The sequence below is a fragment of the Gobius niger genome (assembly GCF_951799975.1).
Source record: "Gobius niger genome assembly, chromosome: 19".
In the NCBI taxonomy this organism is placed as follows: domain Eukaryota; kingdom Metazoa; phylum Chordata; class Actinopteri; order Gobiiformes; family Gobiidae; genus Gobius; species Gobius niger.
In genome coordinates this window covers 25,747,906-25,767,043 of record NC_136870.1, presented here as the reverse complement: position 1 = coordinate 25,767,043, position 19,138 = coordinate 25,747,906, and the positions used below count along the sequence as shown (strand labels likewise).

Below are 19,138 nucleotides of genomic sequence, written 5' to 3'. Positions count from 1 at the left end.
AAAAAAGACAAAAATCCAGCAGAAAAAAGACAAAAATCCAGCAGAAAAAAGACAAAAATCCAGCAAAAAAAAAGACAAAAATCCAGCAAAAAAAAGGACAAAAATCCAGCAAAAAAAAGGACAAAAATCCAGCAAAAAAAATGACAAAAATCCAGCAAAAAAAAGACAAACATCCAACAGAAAAAAGACAAAAATCCAGCAGAAAAAAGACAAAAATCCAGCAGAAAAAAGACAAAAATCCAGCAAAAAAAGTGACAAAAATCCAGCAAAAAACAGACAAAAAAAAATACAGCAAAAAACAGACAAAAATACAGCAAAAAACAGACAAAAATACAGCAAAAAAGTGACAAAAATCCAGCAGAAAAAAGACAAAAATCCAGCCGAAAAAATGACAAAAATCCATCAGAAAAAAGACAAAAATCCTGCAGAAAAAAGACAAAAATCCAGCAGAAAAAAAGTGACAAAAATCCAGCAAAAAAAGACAAAAATCGAGCAGAAAAAAGACAAAAATCCATCAGAAAAAAGACAAAAATACAGCAAAAAAGTGACAAAAATCGAGCAGAAAAAAGACAAAAATCCATCAGAAAAAAGACAAAAATACAGCAAAAAAGTGACAAAAATCCAGCAAAAAAATGACAAAAATACATTAAAAAAAGTGAAAAAAAATCCAGCAAAAAAAGAAAAAAATCCAGCAGAAAAATGACAAAAATATAGCAGAAAAAAGACAAAAATCCATCAAAAAAGTGACAAAACTCCAGCAAAAAAGTGACAAAAATCCAGCAGAAAAAAGACAAAAAATACAGCAGAAAAAAGACAAAAATACAGCAGAAAAAGACAAAAATACAGAAAAAAAGACAAAAACCCTGCAAAAAAAAGACAAAAATACAGCAGAAAAAAGACAAAAATACAGCAGAAAAAGTGACAGAAATCCAGCAGAAAAATGACAAAAATCCAGCAGAAAAAAGACAAAAATCCAGCAGAAAAAAGTGACAGAAATCCAGCAGAAAAAAGACAAAAATCCAGCAGAAAAAAGTGACAGAAATCCAGCAGAAAAGTAATAAAAAAGTGACAAAAACTCATTAGGGAAATAAAAAGTGACGAAGGCTAAGAGCAGAGAATGCATTGGGTTTTGTCGGGTGGTAAGAGGTTAAAGTTTCACTCTCTCCTTCCGTCCATTCAAAACCAATGAACCGCGCTTCACACTTTCCCACAATGCACTGCCACCTGCCGACTGTAAACTCACACAAAGCTTTGCTCTTCTCGCTCCGGTGTCGACGGCCCTCACCTGCGAGTGGGCGGAGTCACACCTGCGAGTGGGCGGGGCCTGTTCTCCCCCATATATCTCTCCGCTCCCTCCCGGGCCGCACTTGTGAACCCAGGACTCGCCGTGAAAACCTCAGGCCACGATGCTGACCTTCATCCAGCGGAGCGTTTGTCACTCAGTGTTGTTTATTTTGTGGACGAGCATTTGTTCAGATGCGGAGAGACTTTTCCACCAGAGGGACCACTCGGACCTGCGGAGCGAGAACCAGCAGCGAGCGGAGCCCATCACGGACCCCCACACGGCCGAGGTGAGACCACACGACCACGAGCTCATGACAAAGAGAAGCCAGAGTATGTAAGACGCTGCTTTAAAGTGATTTTAATCAAGTACAAGTGAAAATAATAGTCGATAGATTTATGTTCATAGGACTGACAAAATATAAAAACAGCACATGCATTTTGTTATACACATTTAGTTAATTAAATATCTTTTAAAAGAAAATGAATACACTTTTGAATAACTAGATAAAAGGTGCTCTTAGATAGATTTATCCCTAACATAAGCCTTTTAACAAAACAAAAACACTAAGGGCGTAAAAGTCAATCCCTCCCTCTGGGGTCCAAGAGGGTGGGATTGACTTTCGTCCCCCAATAATTATTGAATTAGTATTCAATAATTATTATTAATAATAATCATAGTAATACATCCATCCATTTTCTTTTTCCGGGGCCGGGTCGCGGGGATCATAATCATACATCAGTTTTATACAGTGTTAATTTTGACAACATATTTTATTTTAGTTTTAGTCTTTTTGACTAAAATGTAATTTAATTTTAGTCGAGATTTAGTCGAAAAAATCTTTACAATTTTAGTCTAGTTTTAGTCGACTAAATTTAAGGCAAATTTAGTCGACTTTGCATTGATAATATTCATTATAATCATATTTAATGTTGTTCCTCTGCTTCATGAGCTGCTCCACATGAACAAAGCTCAGAGCTGATCCTTTAACAGAGAATTTACATGATCTGAGGCTCTTTCAGACGCTCAATAGAAGTTTGGATGATTTTAGTCTCTCCTTTTCATGTTTATTTAGTCTTATTTTAGTCGACTAAAATATCTGGACATTTTAGTCACAGTTTTAGTCTCATGTAAAACTTTTAATTTAGTTTTAGTCCAATTTTAGTCACAAAAATATCACTTTGACTAAAATTAAGACGAAATATTTTAGTCGACGAAATTAACACTGGTTTTATATAGCGCTTTTCTGGACACTCAAAGACGCTTTACATGGCATTATTCATTCACTCCATACTCGGTGGTGGTTAGCTGCTGTTGTAGCCACAGCTGCCCTGGGGTAGACTGACAGAAGCGAGGCAACCAGTCTGCGCCATCGGCCCCTCTGATCACCACCAAACACTCAGGGCCTTTCCGAATCCGCTCCCTCCTCCCTCCCCCTCCCCCCTAACACTCAGTCTGCTCGTGCCCGCGGAGTGAAGTTCTTTCCGAAATGGGGGGGAGAAAAGCTCCTTCTCAGTGAGTCTGCATCGACACTACACTTAACAGGTGTGTGTTACACTGAGAGCCGTCCCACGAGCAACACATCAAACAACTTCAGTTCCGCCTTTACTTAGGAGCATCTAAGTGTTCATTTGAACAACTTTATCGTCATGTAGACGTTTGTTAATGAAAAAGAAAACAACAGTGAGACTTAAAATGATTTTATTGGGAGAGGATAAGTTCTCACTTGTGAGTTTGAAGAAGCTAAATTATATAACGTAGATATGACATATTTGAATCTGAATTACTTTGTAAACTCGTAAGAACCTTTTATTTATTTAAAAGTATGATCAGTTGTGATTTTTGCCACATTATGGGCTGTGAGGACGGTGGGGGAGAGGGAGAGTGAGTCTGAAAGTCACAGCTCAAATTTCTCTGTTGAGTGAACTTCTGAAGGTCCCTCACTGAGGCCTGAGTGGGTGTAGGGGAAGGGAGGAGGGAATGATTTCGGAAAGGCCCCCACTCACTGCATTCGCTAGGCTTCCTGGTGTTCCCAAACGGTCGCCCATCCAAGTACCGACCAGGCCCTTCCAGCTGAGCCTCCAAGGTCTGACAGGATCAGGCAGAGCAAAGGCGGTGTGGCCACCAAATTATAATATTATTTAAATTATTGAATAATAATATTTTATCTAAAGTCCCTTCCTTTGCTGGTTTCAGCAACTAATCCCCCAGTGCCGTCACTTTGACCAATGAGATGAGCTTTCCTGTGAACTGGCCTTTCAGTTCCAATCAGGAGAGAAGGGGGAGGAGCTTGATTGTATATTTTTGAAAGTTTACAAACTAGGAGTGGCTTTCTGGTCGAATCAGGATTGTTTACTTTCACTGACGATCACTTTAATATTGTCTTGCAAAACAACCAATTAGTTCTTAAAATTAGATACTAGTAGTGGTGCTTTAATTTGGGCAACAATTGGGACATTAGAGACTTTGAAAATTGTGCAAAGGTCACACTTTTCCATCATCAATACAGCTCCACAGTCCCGCCTCCTCTCCGGTCCGGAAGTAAAACTCCTCTTGCTTTGAGACCGTATTGATTTGGAATAAAGTCTTTAACTCCGTAACTCCGTCAGCTCGGGCTGAATCCAGCTCTGTGGTTCTAAAGCGACCGCAAAGTCAGACGCAGGTGAAAAAAGCGAAAAAATACAGTTTAACTGCGAGCCTTCGTCCTAGAACTACATTACCCAGGATGCTCGGGAGTCCCATGATCTACTACGAGGCTCTTGATTGGTGTAGCTTCACGTTCCCACACGTGTTTATTTATTGTAATGTAGAAAACATATAATATACAATGTATTCAAACATAATGCAGGCAGAGAGTTGACGTTTTATCCATATCTAACACTGACAGTAAGAAAAACGTCAAAAAAATGTTCCCAACGATCCGATTAAACGAACCACCATCATTTTTATTCCAATTAGCAGGATTCAGATTGTTTAATAGTGAAATAATATAGAACTTTTGTCTGCAAAGTAAAAGAAACTGGCCGTGTTTGCTGAAAACCTGGTTGCCTTGACCAGCGGGCGCGATGTCGCAAAGGTTCTTGGGATACGGAGTTTCTATAGTCGGGAAGTGAATGATGTCACAGCCTTTTCTTCAACATGTCGTCTTCTTTTTGGGTTGAAATGAAACATTTTATGGTCACGAATTGCTACATAGCTGATTAGCTTTTGTGGTGACATTAAACTCTTAATATTTGAATTTTTGGAAAATCGACAGTCGTGTACACGGGGATTTTTTGCTTCCGGACCGGAGAAACAAGACTGCAAGGGGCGGGACTGTGGAGCTCTATACAAGATCTTGGTGACAAATGAATGGCAGATTTTTAGCTTATTGAAACAATGTGAATGTGAATCAAAGCTAAAGGCGCTACAACCAAATACTGAGCGTGTGAACTTTATTATTTTGTACTTTATTACCTCCATCTCTGGCCTCCTGCAGATGTTCCTGTCCAGATACGGGTTCCTGAGGCCGGTGAACTGGGAGGAGCTGCTTTTGGACGACGGGGACGAGACCGACCTCTCGTTTTCGGACCTGCACGAATTCAGCATCGAGGAGGGCGCTTCGTCACCGCACTCACGAAACCCCGATCAAAACCACCACCACCACGACCACGAGCAGACACCGCACGACCCGCATTTCGTCAGCGCCCTCCGAGACTTCCAGAAACTGTCCGGGCTCCCCGTGACCGGCGTCCTGGACGAAGCCACGAAAGACGCCATGAACAAGCCCAGGTGTGGAGTTCCGGATGTGGAAGCCGAATTGGGCGACGAAAGCTCGGGCGAAGAACCTCGGCAAGCTCAAATCACGGATCAGAAGAGTTTGCAAGAAAAACCCAACAGTAAAATGGTAGGATTTCAACATTTAGATGATGCAGATGTTGAACTGTTGGACGAGAACTCTTCTGGAGACGATGCGAACAACCATTTCGACGACTTATCCAAGGAAACAAACTCCAAATTTGCAGGAAATTTTGGGTCAACGGAAAAACAAATGTCCAACGAGACTAAGAACGAAACTCACAAACACATTTCAGATCTTAAAAATGTGAAAAACGGAAGCACGACTTTAGAAAATGGCCCAAGCTATAATGATTCGTACAATGGCGGCCATGTTTTTGATCTGCCGAGCACCGATCACGAAACAAATCCGAAATTCGCTGACGATTTAAAACTGTTGGATGTTTTATTGGGCACAATGGACAAAAAAGCAACGGAAACTGAAGGAATTCCTCTGAATCAATCTCGCGAATCAAACACCTTCACCAACGTAACCAATGGAGATTCAAACATGGCTTTTCCAACCAATACCGCTCTTCGTTTTTCTGGTAATTCTTCCAAAAATAGCGGTTTCAGTGGCACCAGCTTGGATTTTTCGGACAATTTCGACCCGATGTCAAACCAGACCTTCATAGACAGACCTGATCGTGTCATTTCAAACACTAATGATTCAGAAATGGGCGATTTGAACCAAACTTTCCGATCAAGCGACGATCATTCCGATGGATTTGTGCTGAATACTGACAGCGCTAACTTTGCTAATGAAACAAATGTACTTTTTGATCCAGATTTGAATCACATGGCGTTGATTAAAGCTTCTGGTAATTCGGCTTTGGCCAGTTTGACTTTGGAGAATGAAACTGCCTTCGGTGATAATCAGGACCGTGTTGGTGATTTAAATGACTTCAGTTTAAACCAGAGGGTGAACAATTTGAAAGATTATGACACAGAAAATTCTACCTTTTCTCATGATTTTAACAATGAGACGATGTCAGATTTTATCACAAATTCTGACACCAATTCTACTCTTGATAATGTATATTTTGAGAATTTTACCAATGAAACAAACTTGAAAACTTTGACCGTTTTTGATAATGACACTTCTCTAGAAACCAAACACCAGGCGATTACCAAACAGCTGATTAAAACCAAAACTGCAGTCGTTGATGTAAATCTTGAGAACAAAACTGGTACAACTCTAAAAACCAACCACCAAACTATTGCTGAAAAAAAGTGGAATTTGGCCAATGAAACAAATTTAAATTCTTCAGCAATTTTTGACCCGATCGACAATGACACAACAGCGGGAAATACGCATCAAAATGGAAACAAAATGGCTTCTGAAAGTTTTGATTATTTTGAAACAAACTTCAATTCTTTAACGATTTTTGATCGAACCGACGCCACAGAAACCAAGCTTCAAAATATTGATAAAAATTTTACCAAAACCAAGGATAATTCAACTGTTGACGATATAAATTTTGAGAACTTTATCAATGAAACAAACCTGAAATCTTTGACAATTTTTGATTCAATTGACAGCAATACTTCTGTGGAAAATATGCATCAAAATGTCAACAAAACGGCCATTGAAACTAAGAAAAATTCCACTTTTGACAATATGAATTTTGAGAACTTTACCAATGAAACAAACCTGAATTCTCTGACAATTTTTGACAAGATCGACAACGCCACTTATGGAGAAACTAAGCTTCAAACTATTGACAAAAATTCTACCGAAACAGCGGAATATTCAACTATTGACAACATAAATTTTGAGAACTTTATCAATGAAACAAACCTGAGTTCTTTGACAATTTTTGATTCAATTGACAGCAATACTTCTGTGGAAAATATACAGCAAAATGTCAACAAAACGGCTTTTGAAACTAAGAAAAATTCCACTTTTGACGATATGAATGTTGAGAACTTTACCAGTGAAACAAACCTGAATTCTCTGACAATTTTTGACAAGACCAACAACGCCACTTCTACAGAAACTAAGCTTCAAACCATTGATAAGAATTCTAAAAAAAACAAGGAAAATTCAACTATTGCCGATGTAAATTTTGAGAACTTTATCAATGAAACACACTTCAATTCTCCAACAATTTTTGATTCTATTGACAGCAATACAACCATGGAAAACATTAATCAAAATGTCAAGAAAACGGCTTTTGAAACTAAGAAACATTCCACTTTTGACGATATGAATTTTGAGAATTTTACCAATGAAACAAACTTCAATTCTCCAATGTTTGATCCAATTGACAGCAATACAACCATGGAAAACATTCATCAAAATATTATCAAAACAGCCATCAAAACTAAGAAAATGTCTTCTTTTGGCAATGTACATTTTGAAAATTTTACCAATGATACTAACCTGAATTCTTCGACAATTTCTGACCCGATCGACAACGCCACTTATGGAGAAACTAAGCTTCAAACTATTGCCAAAAATTCTACCAAAACAGAAGAAAATTCAACTATTGATGATGTAAATTTTGAGAACTTTATCAATGAAACGAACCTGAATTCTTTGACAATTTTTGATTCTATCGACAGCAACACTTCTGAGGAAAACATTTATCAAAATGTCAACAAAACGGCCATTGAAACTAAGAAAAATTCCACTTTTGACAATGTGAATTTTGAGAACTTTACCAATGAAACAAACCTGAATTCTGCAATAAATTTTGACAAGACCAACAATGCCACTTCTGCAGAAATTAAACTTCAAACCATTGATAAAAATTCTACCAAACCCAACAAAAATTCCACTATTGATGATGTAAATTTTGAGAACTTTATCAATGAAACAAACTTGAATTCTTCGACAATTTTTGATTCTATTGACAGCAATACTACCATGGAAGACATTCATCAAAATGTCAACAAAACGGCTTTTGAAACTGAGAAAAATTCCACTTTTAACAATATGAATTTTGAGAATTTTACCAATGAAACAACCTTCAATTCTCCAACAATGTTTGATCCTATTGACAGCAACACTACCATGGAAAACATTCATCAAAATATTATTAAAACAGCCATCAAAACTAAGAAAATGTCTTCTTTTGGCAATGTACATTTTGAAAATTTTACCAATGAAATAAACCTAAATTCTTTGACAATTTTTGACAAGACCAACAACGCCACTTATGGAGAAACTAAGTTTCAAACTATTGACAAAAATTCTACCAAAACCAAGGAAAATTCAACTATTGACGATGCAGATTTTGAGAACTTTACCAATGAAACAAACTCGAATTCTCCAATAAATTTTGACAAGACCGACAACGCCACTTCTGCAGAAACCAAGCTTCAAACCAGTGACAAAAATCCTACAAAAAACAAGGAAAATTCCACTTTTGAGAACTTTACCAATGAAACAAGCTTGAATTCTTCGACAATTTCTGACCTGACCGACAACGCCACTTCTACAGAAACCAAGCACCAAACTATAACCAAAAAACCTACCGAATCCTCAGACCTGGCTCAGTTTAGCGGCGTCGCGAGGAGGAAGCGCCACCTCGCGACTCTGGTCTCCAAAAGCCGCGCTCGGAGCCGGCGTGAAGCGGGCGGCCACGTGGCGTTTTCGAAGAGCGTGCTGCGCTGGCGGCTGATCGGCGAGGGCTACAGCAGCCAGCTCTCCGTGGAGGAGCAGCGCTACGTGTTCAGGCTGGCCTTCAGGATGTGGAGCGAGGTCTGCCCCCTGGAGTTCACGGAGGATAACGCGTCGCCGCTGGAGGAGATCGACATCCGCCTGGGCTTCGGGACGGGTGAGCGAGGGGCGGGTCTTAAACTCTTAATGTACATTTTTCAAAGAGTCAACATGTTTTTTGAGTCATGTGAGAAAAAAACGCCACCGGCCGCCATTTTGGACAATGTTTCTAAAGCAAATAATGTCAAACTGGAACCTAACTACTACTAACTACTCATCTGTAGTACTGCAGTGACATGTTTTAAAGCATAAAAATATCTATTGTATGACGTATTTTGCCTAAAATCCTAACAAATGACAAACGACTAGTTAGTAGGTTGGCTCGTCCGGGAAACAAAGTCAGAGTAGCATCAGCCTCAAACATCGGCAATTATGAACGATCCAGATGTTTTCAGCTGTTGTCAAACCATGTCGACCACATTTAGGCAAAGACTAGTTAGAAATTATAAATGAATGTGCAGATCTTTTGATATTTTACTTTAAATACAGATAACCAATGCCATGTTCATAGGCCATATAGCTAAAAGCTAATTCGCCTGGTCCATAAAGCAGTACTAAGTAACTTATTTACCTTAATAAATCCTTTCCGTAGCCCCTGTGGGGGTAATACTATTGTTTATGGGATGATTGGAGGGTCTTAAAACTGGTTTGGCCAGAAAACCATGTTTGCAACTTGACTGCCACCGGTCCGGAGAAAGCAATACACACTAATGTAATCACGAAGAAGAAGCTAACATGCTAACGGGCAAAGCTAGCTGCGGGCTAACGTCGCTTTAAACAGTATTTACAGCCAAGTTTGAGTGAAAAAAAATATTTCCATTGTATAATTGGATGCACAGTAACCCTCTCTCCCTTCGCCTTTCCTGTCAGCGTAGTATTTACTCTCCAAGACAATTAATAAATTTAAAAAATCGTAACTTGCTACTACACCTGCAGTTGCGCGTATGGCCTCTAGGGGGAAGAGTTACTTAGTACTGCTTTAAGACATATGATAGTTTACATATACATTTACATAAATCATTACAAATAATACAATTTAGAAAAGGTTTGCAATATTCAGTCAAGTTTCTGCTTTTTGTGGGTCGGATAAACATCCAGGGGCCACTAAACATCATCTTATTTTCCCGATCATGACCAGCGTTCTGTACATTATCCCGCTTATTATACGACTATTTCCCAACTAAACACACACAAAATAAACTTCATACACTTTTATGAAGGCCGAAAGGTTTATTTAATGACTTCCGCGGCAAATAGTTCCCAAAGGTTTGCACGTAGTAGCAGCAAGGCTAGCTACGTATTGCTAGCCTAGCTACTTAGTTGAAGGTGCAGTTGGAGGAATGGTGGTGAATCTCTGGGTAAATCTCTGGGTAAGTTCAAAGTCGGACTCACGTTAACTTCACGAGCGATTCCCCCGACTTCTCTCACAGTGACGGGGACAGAGACAAGGTCCTCTAGTATTCCTGGAGTGATACGAAAGACCTGTTTTACAAGCACGAATTCCGTTGCCATTGGCAGCGGTCATTATTTTTTTCAGAGGTCCTTTATCAGAATATAATGACCGGTAGAACGTTGGAAAATCCCATTCAAGTCAATGGAGTGTTCTACTTGCATTGGGATTGCTAGTGCTAACGCTAGCTAGTGCTTGCTATGACTGCCGTTTTTTCACTTCTACAGAACAATCTGCTGTGAGAAAACATCCACATGGACCCGATTTACACTTGACTTTATTTGTTTAGGTTTAGGTTTATTAAATTTGACATTGCAGGAAAAAAACAAAGTGTTTAACCTGAATTGTGTCAATTACAATAGAATAAAAACAGCAATATACAAAAAAAAAAAGAATAAATCAGATTCGTAAAACAACGTTAATGCTCGAGGAATAAAAGACATTTCATGTTTTTAAAATTTGATAAATAAGTTCATATTCCATCAGAAAATGGCTAAAAAGAGTGATAAAATCTGTATCTATTGGCCAAAGGAGCGCAAGTGGGCGGGATAGATACAGTAATTCAGGCTTAAAACATTATTTAATCGTTGATATTTTACATTATAACGCATGAAATAGTGCCTGTGTATTGCAGAGAAAGTAAAAATGATTTGTATCTTCTTCTCCCGCAGGGCGACACTTGGGCTGTAAGCAGCGCTTCGACGGTTCGGGCCGAGAGTTCGCTCACGCCTGGTTTTTAGGCGACATCCACTTCGACGACGACGAGCACTTCAGCGGCTCCAGCGCCGGGAGAGGCATCAGTCTGCTCAAGGTCCGCCTCCACAACAAACACTCATGCTTTTACGAAGGCGGGTGATTAAAGACGCGCTTTCCTTCTGCAGGTGGCGGTGCACGAGATCGGCCACGTCCTGGGGCTGCCTCACATCTACAGACCGGGCTCCATCATGCAGCCCAGCTACAGGCCCCACGAGTCGGGCTTCGAGGTGGACTGGATGGACCGCAAGGCCATTCAGAGCCTCTACGGTCAGAACCCACTTTAAAACAGACATAAATTACACTTTTAACCTCTTAACTCCCGCCTGAACCGAGAGCATTTTCTCCAGTTTAGCTTCACCCAAATCCTGTAGGCCAGTGTAACGCCTCATTTGAAAGCTGAGATCTACAAAACTCATCTCAATGGATCTTTTTCCTCACATCAACAGATTATTTTCTCCATCTGTATTTGGGGGGGTTTTCAACTCATTTTTAGTAATTTTTTGTAATTTTTTTGTCAATTTTTTGTGACATTTTTGTGAAATTTTTGCCACTTCTTCATTAAAATTACAATTTCCCAAATAAGTCTATGAAAAATGAATGAATCAGTAAATAATTACACATGTTAGTTAGAATATCAGGGATTTTTTTGGTTTTCAGGTGAAAGTTTATACGTTTAGAGACCAACTAGGCCCAAAACCTGAATATTGAAAATCTCTTAAAGCAGTAATAACAAGTAACTTGTTTACCTTAAAGGGGGGGTATTATGCAAAATCGACTTTTTCAAGCTTTACATCATGTTATTATGTCAATCCCTCATTAACCCAGTCCAAAAGCTTCTGGAAAAAAGCTGTGAAAATATCAACAAAACTGAGCCGAAAACAATTATGGAAATGTGACAAAAAAGTGACAAAAAAGTGACAAAAAAGTGACAAAAAAGTGACAAAAATGTGACAAAAATGACTTGAATGCCCAACAAAAAAATGATGGAAAAAAAAAATCTGATGACGTGAGGAAAAAGATCCTTTTGGTTCAGACGGAAGTTAAGAGGTTAAAAACATGCCTGAAGTGTTGCCTTGGCACATTCACGTATTTTTGAGTAATCTGTAAAAACTCTGATGGCGGCCATTTTAGGGATAGGTTTGCCTGAGTCCTCCTAGGAACGCCCCCACCTCCTGGAGACGCCTCCGAGCTTTCGTCACCAGCCGAGTAACCAACCACTGCTCCTCAGCAGAACCCCCTCCCCACTGATGCCACAGACAGCGTGTGGAGGGGGCGTGTCGGAAAGGCTCAGAGGTTCTTAAAGAGACAGAGGCCTATTTCAAGACATTCACTACAGCCATTTTGAGAGAGACATTTTATACAAGGCAGTTATTCTAATTTACTGCATTTACAGACCAACAGAAGGTTTGTCATCATTGTAGTGTGATATAGACTGGTGCTATGGGACTGAAAAAAGCAGAATACCCCCTCTTTAAAGCAGTATTAACAAGTAGCTTAAGAAAATCCTGTTCGTTGTCCCTCTGGGGGTAATACAAGTGTTAATGGGGTGATTGGAGGGTCTTTCATCTCACACAATTGCAACTTTCCCTGCCTCCGGGTCGGTGTCACCAATACACACTAATGGAATCACGAAGAAGAAGCTAACAGGCTAACGGGCAAAGCTAGCTGTGGGCTAGCGCCACTTAAACAGTATTTACAGCCGAGTTTGAGTGAAAAAAATGATCTCCATTGTGTAATTAGATGAACAATATCCCTCTGTCCCTTTGTCTTTTCTGTCAGCGCAGTATTTACTCTCACGGACAGTTAATGAGCACGAGGCTTTAATTTAGCTACATGTTACTTTTAATGCCCCATGGAAAGACTGTGAGCTGAATTATAGCCAAAATGATCATTATCACAATAACAGCAGTGCAAGGTCTTCCATCTGTCTGAAATTACACTCTTCTTCAGGACAGTTTTCCAGTATTTTGGCTCAAATGGCGTCAGCAAAGATCTAACTCTGACTAAACTGGTGATGTATTTGTTTTTCCCGCAGGCGGCTGTAAAGGCCGCTTCGACGCCGTGTTCGACTGGGTCCGCAGAGAGCGCTCGCCGCGCGGGGACGTGCTGATCCGCTTCAACACGTACTTCATGCGCCGGGGCTGGTACTGGCTCTACGAGAACAGGAACAACCGGACGCGCTTCGGGGACCCGGTGTCCCTGCAGAGCGGCTGGAGGGGGCTGCCGCTGGACGGGGTGGACGCCTTCGTGCACGTGTGGTCCCGCCGCAGGGACCACGTCTACTTCTTTAAAGGTGAACGGCAGGAGAATACGCCTCCCACCCTCATAGAAGTTTTGCTTGAGGCTCCAAAGGGTCTCAATAGGGTTGAGGTCAGGGGAGGAGGGGGTCCACATCATGAGTTTTTACAGCAGGACATGGGGCGTTGTCAGGATGAAGGATCAGAAAAAGGATCTCTCTGCTGATGAAAAGCGTGAAATAGTTGAATGTCTTGGTCTAGGTATGAAAACCTTCGATACCTCATATTCATATTTCAAAGTTCTTCTGTCCGTGCACTTTGTTTGACTCCGGGTAAACAAAGTGCACGGACAGAAATCACCATGTGTCTCCCTGTACGTTATATGTTATATGTTGCACGATTGGACTGGAAAAAGATCCTAGTCTGTTGTTCACTGGCAATAAAAACTATTGTGATTCTGATAAATGAGCCTTTAGAGATCGGGCGGAGCTCAGTTACTCAGGAGGAGCTCGGAGTAGAGTTGCTGCTCCTTTACGTCGAGAGGAGCAGCTGAGGTGGCTCGGGGGATCTGTTTCGGAGCCTCCTGGTCTTTCCCTGGGTAGGTGTCCCGGGCAGGTCCCATTGGGAGAAAGCACCGGGTAAGACCATAGATATAATAATTAGAGATAGATTAATATCAGCCCCATTCATAGAAAAGGTCCTGAGTCCTGTGTGAACCTTAATGGCCGCTTAGACTCCTCTTATGCAACAGGATCTTGTTCGGGGAAAACACGGCTCTTCTTTTTGTACCATAGAAGACAGTGGTCAGTCAGAAAGAGGTCATTTTCACACCTTCAGGGAGCCTAAAGGGACCGACCAGCTCTCTCCCCATGATTCCAGGCCAAAACATGACTCTGCCCCAGTGTTGTTTTCATCAATGAAGACGATAACGATATCTTTTCGTTGACGCCCCTTTTTTTAATGATGATAACATAACAATGACGAGCTAAAATGAGCTCTTTGGGGACTAGAACATGACGAGACGTTTACGAGTTTACAATGAGATGAGAAGAGACAAAAATGAGAGAAAGTTTTTCGTCAGTTTGTGCCGCGGAGTGAGAGAACACACGGTAAACGTGACCCGGAGCGGTGCCGTGCTGCTCATGCGGTCACTGCTCGCGTACATCCTCCTCGGAGCGTCTGACATCCAGGTCACAGGGACTTTATTGTTTCTCAGGACAGTTTTCAATACCGTGGCGTATGAAAACAGAAAGCACGATGAGGTCGGCTACGTATGTGCAGACAGCACTGTTGGTAAAATAAAAAATAAAAATCTGGAAGCGACGAATATAGGACGAGGAGAGCGGGCGCTTTTGGGAAAAGTCCTGTTCACAGTCGGCCGACCACTTCTACCAGTGCCTATCGTGGTGTCATCTATCTTTCAAAAGCCAATAGAAGCTATTATTTATCCCAATATCCAAGACTTATCGAAATTAATTATAACTTCTTATAATGAAACAGACGAAAACTTGACAAAAACCTTTTTAATTTTCGTCTGACTAAAACGTGACTAAAACGATCACATTTTGAAATGACTAAAATGTGACTAAACCTAAATGCATTTTTGTCCAAAAGACTAAAACTAAGACTAAAACTAAAAGGGCTGCTAAAAACAACACTGCTCCGCCCCCTCCTTACTGACATCACAACCATCCACTACTCCGTCCATCTGACCATCCAGGGTCACACGGCCTCATCAGTGAACAAGACTGTGTGAAAATGAGTCCTCATGTATTTCTGAGCCACTGCAGCCGTTTCTGTTCTAGGGATGTCACGGTTGCCGGTGTAGCGGAAGTCTGGGCACATTTTGGGTATTTTAAGAAAGCTGAAGGACAGTTGATAGAGACAGTTGTCCTGTTTGTGGAGCGTGCAGGAAAAAGTTTCTCTAAAGCAGCGAGACTTCGAACCTCTGACTCTCCTGCGTGACCGTCTCCCTCTATAGCAGGAAGCTAACGTTAGCGTCTCCCTCTATAGCAGTAAGTTAACGTTTGCGTTTTAGCTGAAATGCTGATGTGGGACTTTGGGTTGAGGGAGAATGTAACGAGTCGCCCCATAGTGCGGCTGCAGCGCCACCGCCAGCATAAGCCGTGTCCGGATACCTCCGCACAATGGCACAATGCGTTACGGGGCTCCCAGATTCACTGTCGCCGCAGTTTTATGAATTTAACACTGATCACTGTCTGAGGCATTTTCCCAAATCTGCAAAGCGAAAGCTCACTGGAAGGAAACAAACTGAGGACAATTTTCCTGATATAGACGGTTTATCTTGTTCAAGAATATTCTTCTTCGTTTCTGGCGCTATAAATAGTCCATGTAGCACCCTCGAATCAACAACACATTGTTACAGTTCCTTTACTTTGATGTGAAAAGGCTTTGTCTGTATTTTTTTAAATATAATAAGCACTGTTAAACTTTTTTGAAACTATTTCAGTTTGTGTAGGACTATCAATGCTTTCTGAACATATTAACACACATTTAAAAAAATACCGCGATACCGAAAACCGTGATAATTTTGGTCACAATAACCGTGAGGTAAAATGTTCATATCGTGACAGCCCTAGTCTGTTCATGAGCTTGAACAGTTTAGGGGAGGCCGGAGAGAAGGTTTATGCACAACTGCAGCCTCTGGAGGGTCCTATAGCTTGATGTTCGGGAGACTCCAGAGGCACCAGCAGCTTCAAATATCTGTTTGTAGCAGCTGTTCTCTTAATCTGATGTGTCTGGCAGAAACCGTCCTCATTGTGCCTTCATCTGCACAAACCCGTGTGTGTCTGAATCATCCACAAATCTCTTGTACGATGATTACGCGTCATCTTTCATGAAATATTAAAGGTTTTCACACCTAGACCAAGGCATTCAGCTATTTCACGCTTTTCATCAGCAGAGAGATCCTTTTTCTTTCCTATTTTGTGCCCAAATTAAACCCTCCTCCACGTCTGTTTTTGTTTTTGGTTCTCAAAGTGACTCCTGTGTGGTTCTGTCTCCTTCAGGCGCTCAGTTCTGGAGGTACGACGGCGAGCAGGACCAGGTGCTCAGGCGTGACCCAGACGGGCGCTCCTACCCCAGGCCCATCTCTGAGGGCTTCCCCGGGGTCCCGGCTCCCATCGACACCGCCGTGTACGACCGCAGAGACGGAAACATCTACTTCTTCAGGGGCAGACTGGTGAGGAGCTTTGTGGGTGAAAATGACGAGCTCAGAGCGCCCAGCTGAAGAAACTCGTACATAAACAAAACGGCTAATGCTACAACGGTTAGCTAGTGAGATGCTAATGTTATATGAATGTTTCTTCAGACAAAATTTAATACATAACATGCTACATAATGTTATTTTGAAGGCTGTGACCACGGGTTTAATATTGATAGACGTCTTGTGCTCGTTCCTCCATTTACATTCATGACTCCACTCGAGACGCTGCTCAGTCTCCTCCTGCAGAGCATGTTCCCCCTTGAGGCGGGTTGAGTCGCCACAATCCTCCACATCTAAGACTCTCAGGCTTATGCTTTTTAATTCAAGAACAAAAACCAGCATGGTTAAAGATACAACACCCAGCCCAGCATAATTTTTTGAAAAAAGGAAACTCTCTGGAGCCAGGCTTTTAAACTTTGTCTGGGAGGCAAAAAGACTCCATTGGAATCTCATCTGACAGGGCCTCTCTGTGTGGAGTTTGCATCATACAGTAGACAGATTATTAATAGACTCACTCCTCCCCGTTTGACAAAATAACTATGTTCGACGGGGAATTCATGGTGGATGTACAGACTCCTCCTCCTTAGCTCAAGGGCATAAGGGCGGGATCTTCACTGTAGACTCCGCCCTTGATCGTAGCCACGTAGCTCTAATGCTAACAGTCCGGCCCTCATTAGTACGAGATTTCTACAAATGTTCTCACGAAAACCAGCCTGGTCCCTTTAACCTCTTAACTCCCACCTGAACATGTTTTCTCCAAATTCTCCAAATCTAAAAGCTTCTTCAAAATAGCGACAAAAAACGAGAAGAAAATGAGGATGTGAATTGACAAAAATGACAAGAATCCAGCAAAAAAGTTACAATAGAGCAGCAAAAAAAGTGACCAAAATGCATCAAAAAAGTAACAAAAAAAGCAACAAAAGTGCCATAAAAAAGTGACAAAAACACATAAGGGAAATAAAAAGTGACGACAATGGCAGAGGAGAGGAGAGAATGCATTTGGTTTTGGCGGGTGGTAAGAGGTTAATTGTGCCTAACCCAGCGTTATCACAGGAGGATTTTTTTTTAGCTGTTGGAAGTTTTTAAAACATAGCCAACCAGGCTTTACAGTTGTTTAGAACGTGTCTAAAGTCCAACGCTATGCAATGTAAGACTAGCTTGTTCTGCCGCCACTATGTGGAGGTACTACAACAATGGCGGCCCCTAGTGTCGGCGTCGTGAATCTCTGCTACAAGCGGCCATTGGTTTGCATGTTCTCCCCGTGTCTGCGTAGGTTTCCTCCAGGTACCACTTTAAATATGTACAAAAGGTGTTCCTGACCTGTAGCCTGGCTCCACATCTGGAGATGGCCGCTCACTGCTCCTACAGGTCCCTCCAGCGGCTGTGAGGATGGGTCAAATGCAGAGAATTTCCCTACAGGGATTTAGAAAGTATAACTGAAGTCAAATCCCCGCCATGAGGACCAAAGAGAAGCGCCCTCCTCGCTCCCTTGCTGTGAAAAGGGTATATGTAACATGCCTTCCCTCCGTCTGCCTCAGGTCTACGCCTTCAGTGTGGACTCGAACCGCCTGGCCCGCGGTTTCCCGAAGCCGCTGCGCTCCGTGTTCCCCGCCCTCGACCCGCGGGACCACCCCGAGTCCGGCCTGGACGCGGCCTACTTCTCCTACACCCACAACGCCCTGTTCCTGCTCAAAGACACGCGATTCTGGAGGGTGGCGGGCGCCCGGGAGCGCCGGCCCGGGCCACGCCTCCGGAAGAACACGCTGCTCCCGCACAGAGAGATCGACCAGCAGTGGTTCGACATCTGCAACGTGCACCCGAGCGCTCTGAGGCTCACCCCCTGAGCGAGCACCCCCTGAGCGAGCACCCCCTGAACGAGCACCCCCTGACCGAGCACCCCCTGACCGAGCACCCCCTGACCGAGCACCCCCTGACCGAGCACCCCCTGACCGAGCACCCCCTGACCCCCTGACCGAGCACCCCCTGACCGAGCACCCCCTGACCCCCTGACCGAGCACCCCCTGACCGAGCACCCCCTGACCCCCTGACCGAGCACCCCCTGACCGAGCACCCCCTGACCCCCTGACCGAGCACCCCCTGACCGAGCACCCCCTGACCCCCTGACCGAGCACCCCCTGACCCCCTGACTGAGCACCCCCTGACCGAGCACCCCCTGACTGAGCACCCCCTGACTGAGCACCCCCTGACCGAGCGGAGCGAACGAGGAGGAGAGAACGGCTGAACCCGGGTTAAAGCTGGACTGGATCATGGTTTCGACAAAAGCGGAATATTAAACTGCTGGCTTTAAGGACTAATTTAATTTCCAACTTTTAAGAACTGTTCGTAAGAGTTTTTGTGAAGAACTTTCTATTTTTACTCCATTACATTTATAAAACATCTCTGAAGTTAAAATATTTTGCCTCATGATTCACACTCCAGAACTGTAGGTGGCGCCGTGCACATGTGCTGTTAAATGACAATGACTCACAATAAGGAAGAAGGTTTGTCCCCGTTGTGTACAATTGATTTAAACAGATTTGTACTTTATACTTTTGAAATGTCCTACAATAAATTATCCATCCACCATTTTCTTGCGTTTTATCCGGGGCCGGGTCACTGAGGCGGCGTCTGAGCAGAGATGTCC

General features: G+C 42.3%; 1 protein-coding gene and 1 long non-coding RNA gene across 2 annotated transcripts in view; one reads left to right on the top strand and one right to left on the bottom strand.

Annotated features, from left to right (window-relative positions):
- The window catches only part of LOC306978670, a 183,149-nt gene that overhangs the window by 902 nt on the left and 163,109 nt on the right, over positions 1-19,138 (bottom strand). The window lies entirely within an intron of this gene.
- mmp21 (matrix metallopeptidase 21) lies at positions 1,407-18,338 on the top strand (the record flags this gene model as incomplete). The annotated part of the gene is made up of 8 exons (XM_079576790.1): positions 1,407-1,571; positions 4,761-5,168; positions 8,247-8,883; positions 10,947-11,086; positions 11,157-11,298; positions 13,067-13,324; positions 16,298-16,470; positions 18,033-18,338. The coding sequence occupies 8 exons, from the start codon at positions 1,407-1,409 to the stop codon at positions 18,336-18,338; spliced, it is 2,229 nt and encodes a 742-aa protein (XP_079432916.1).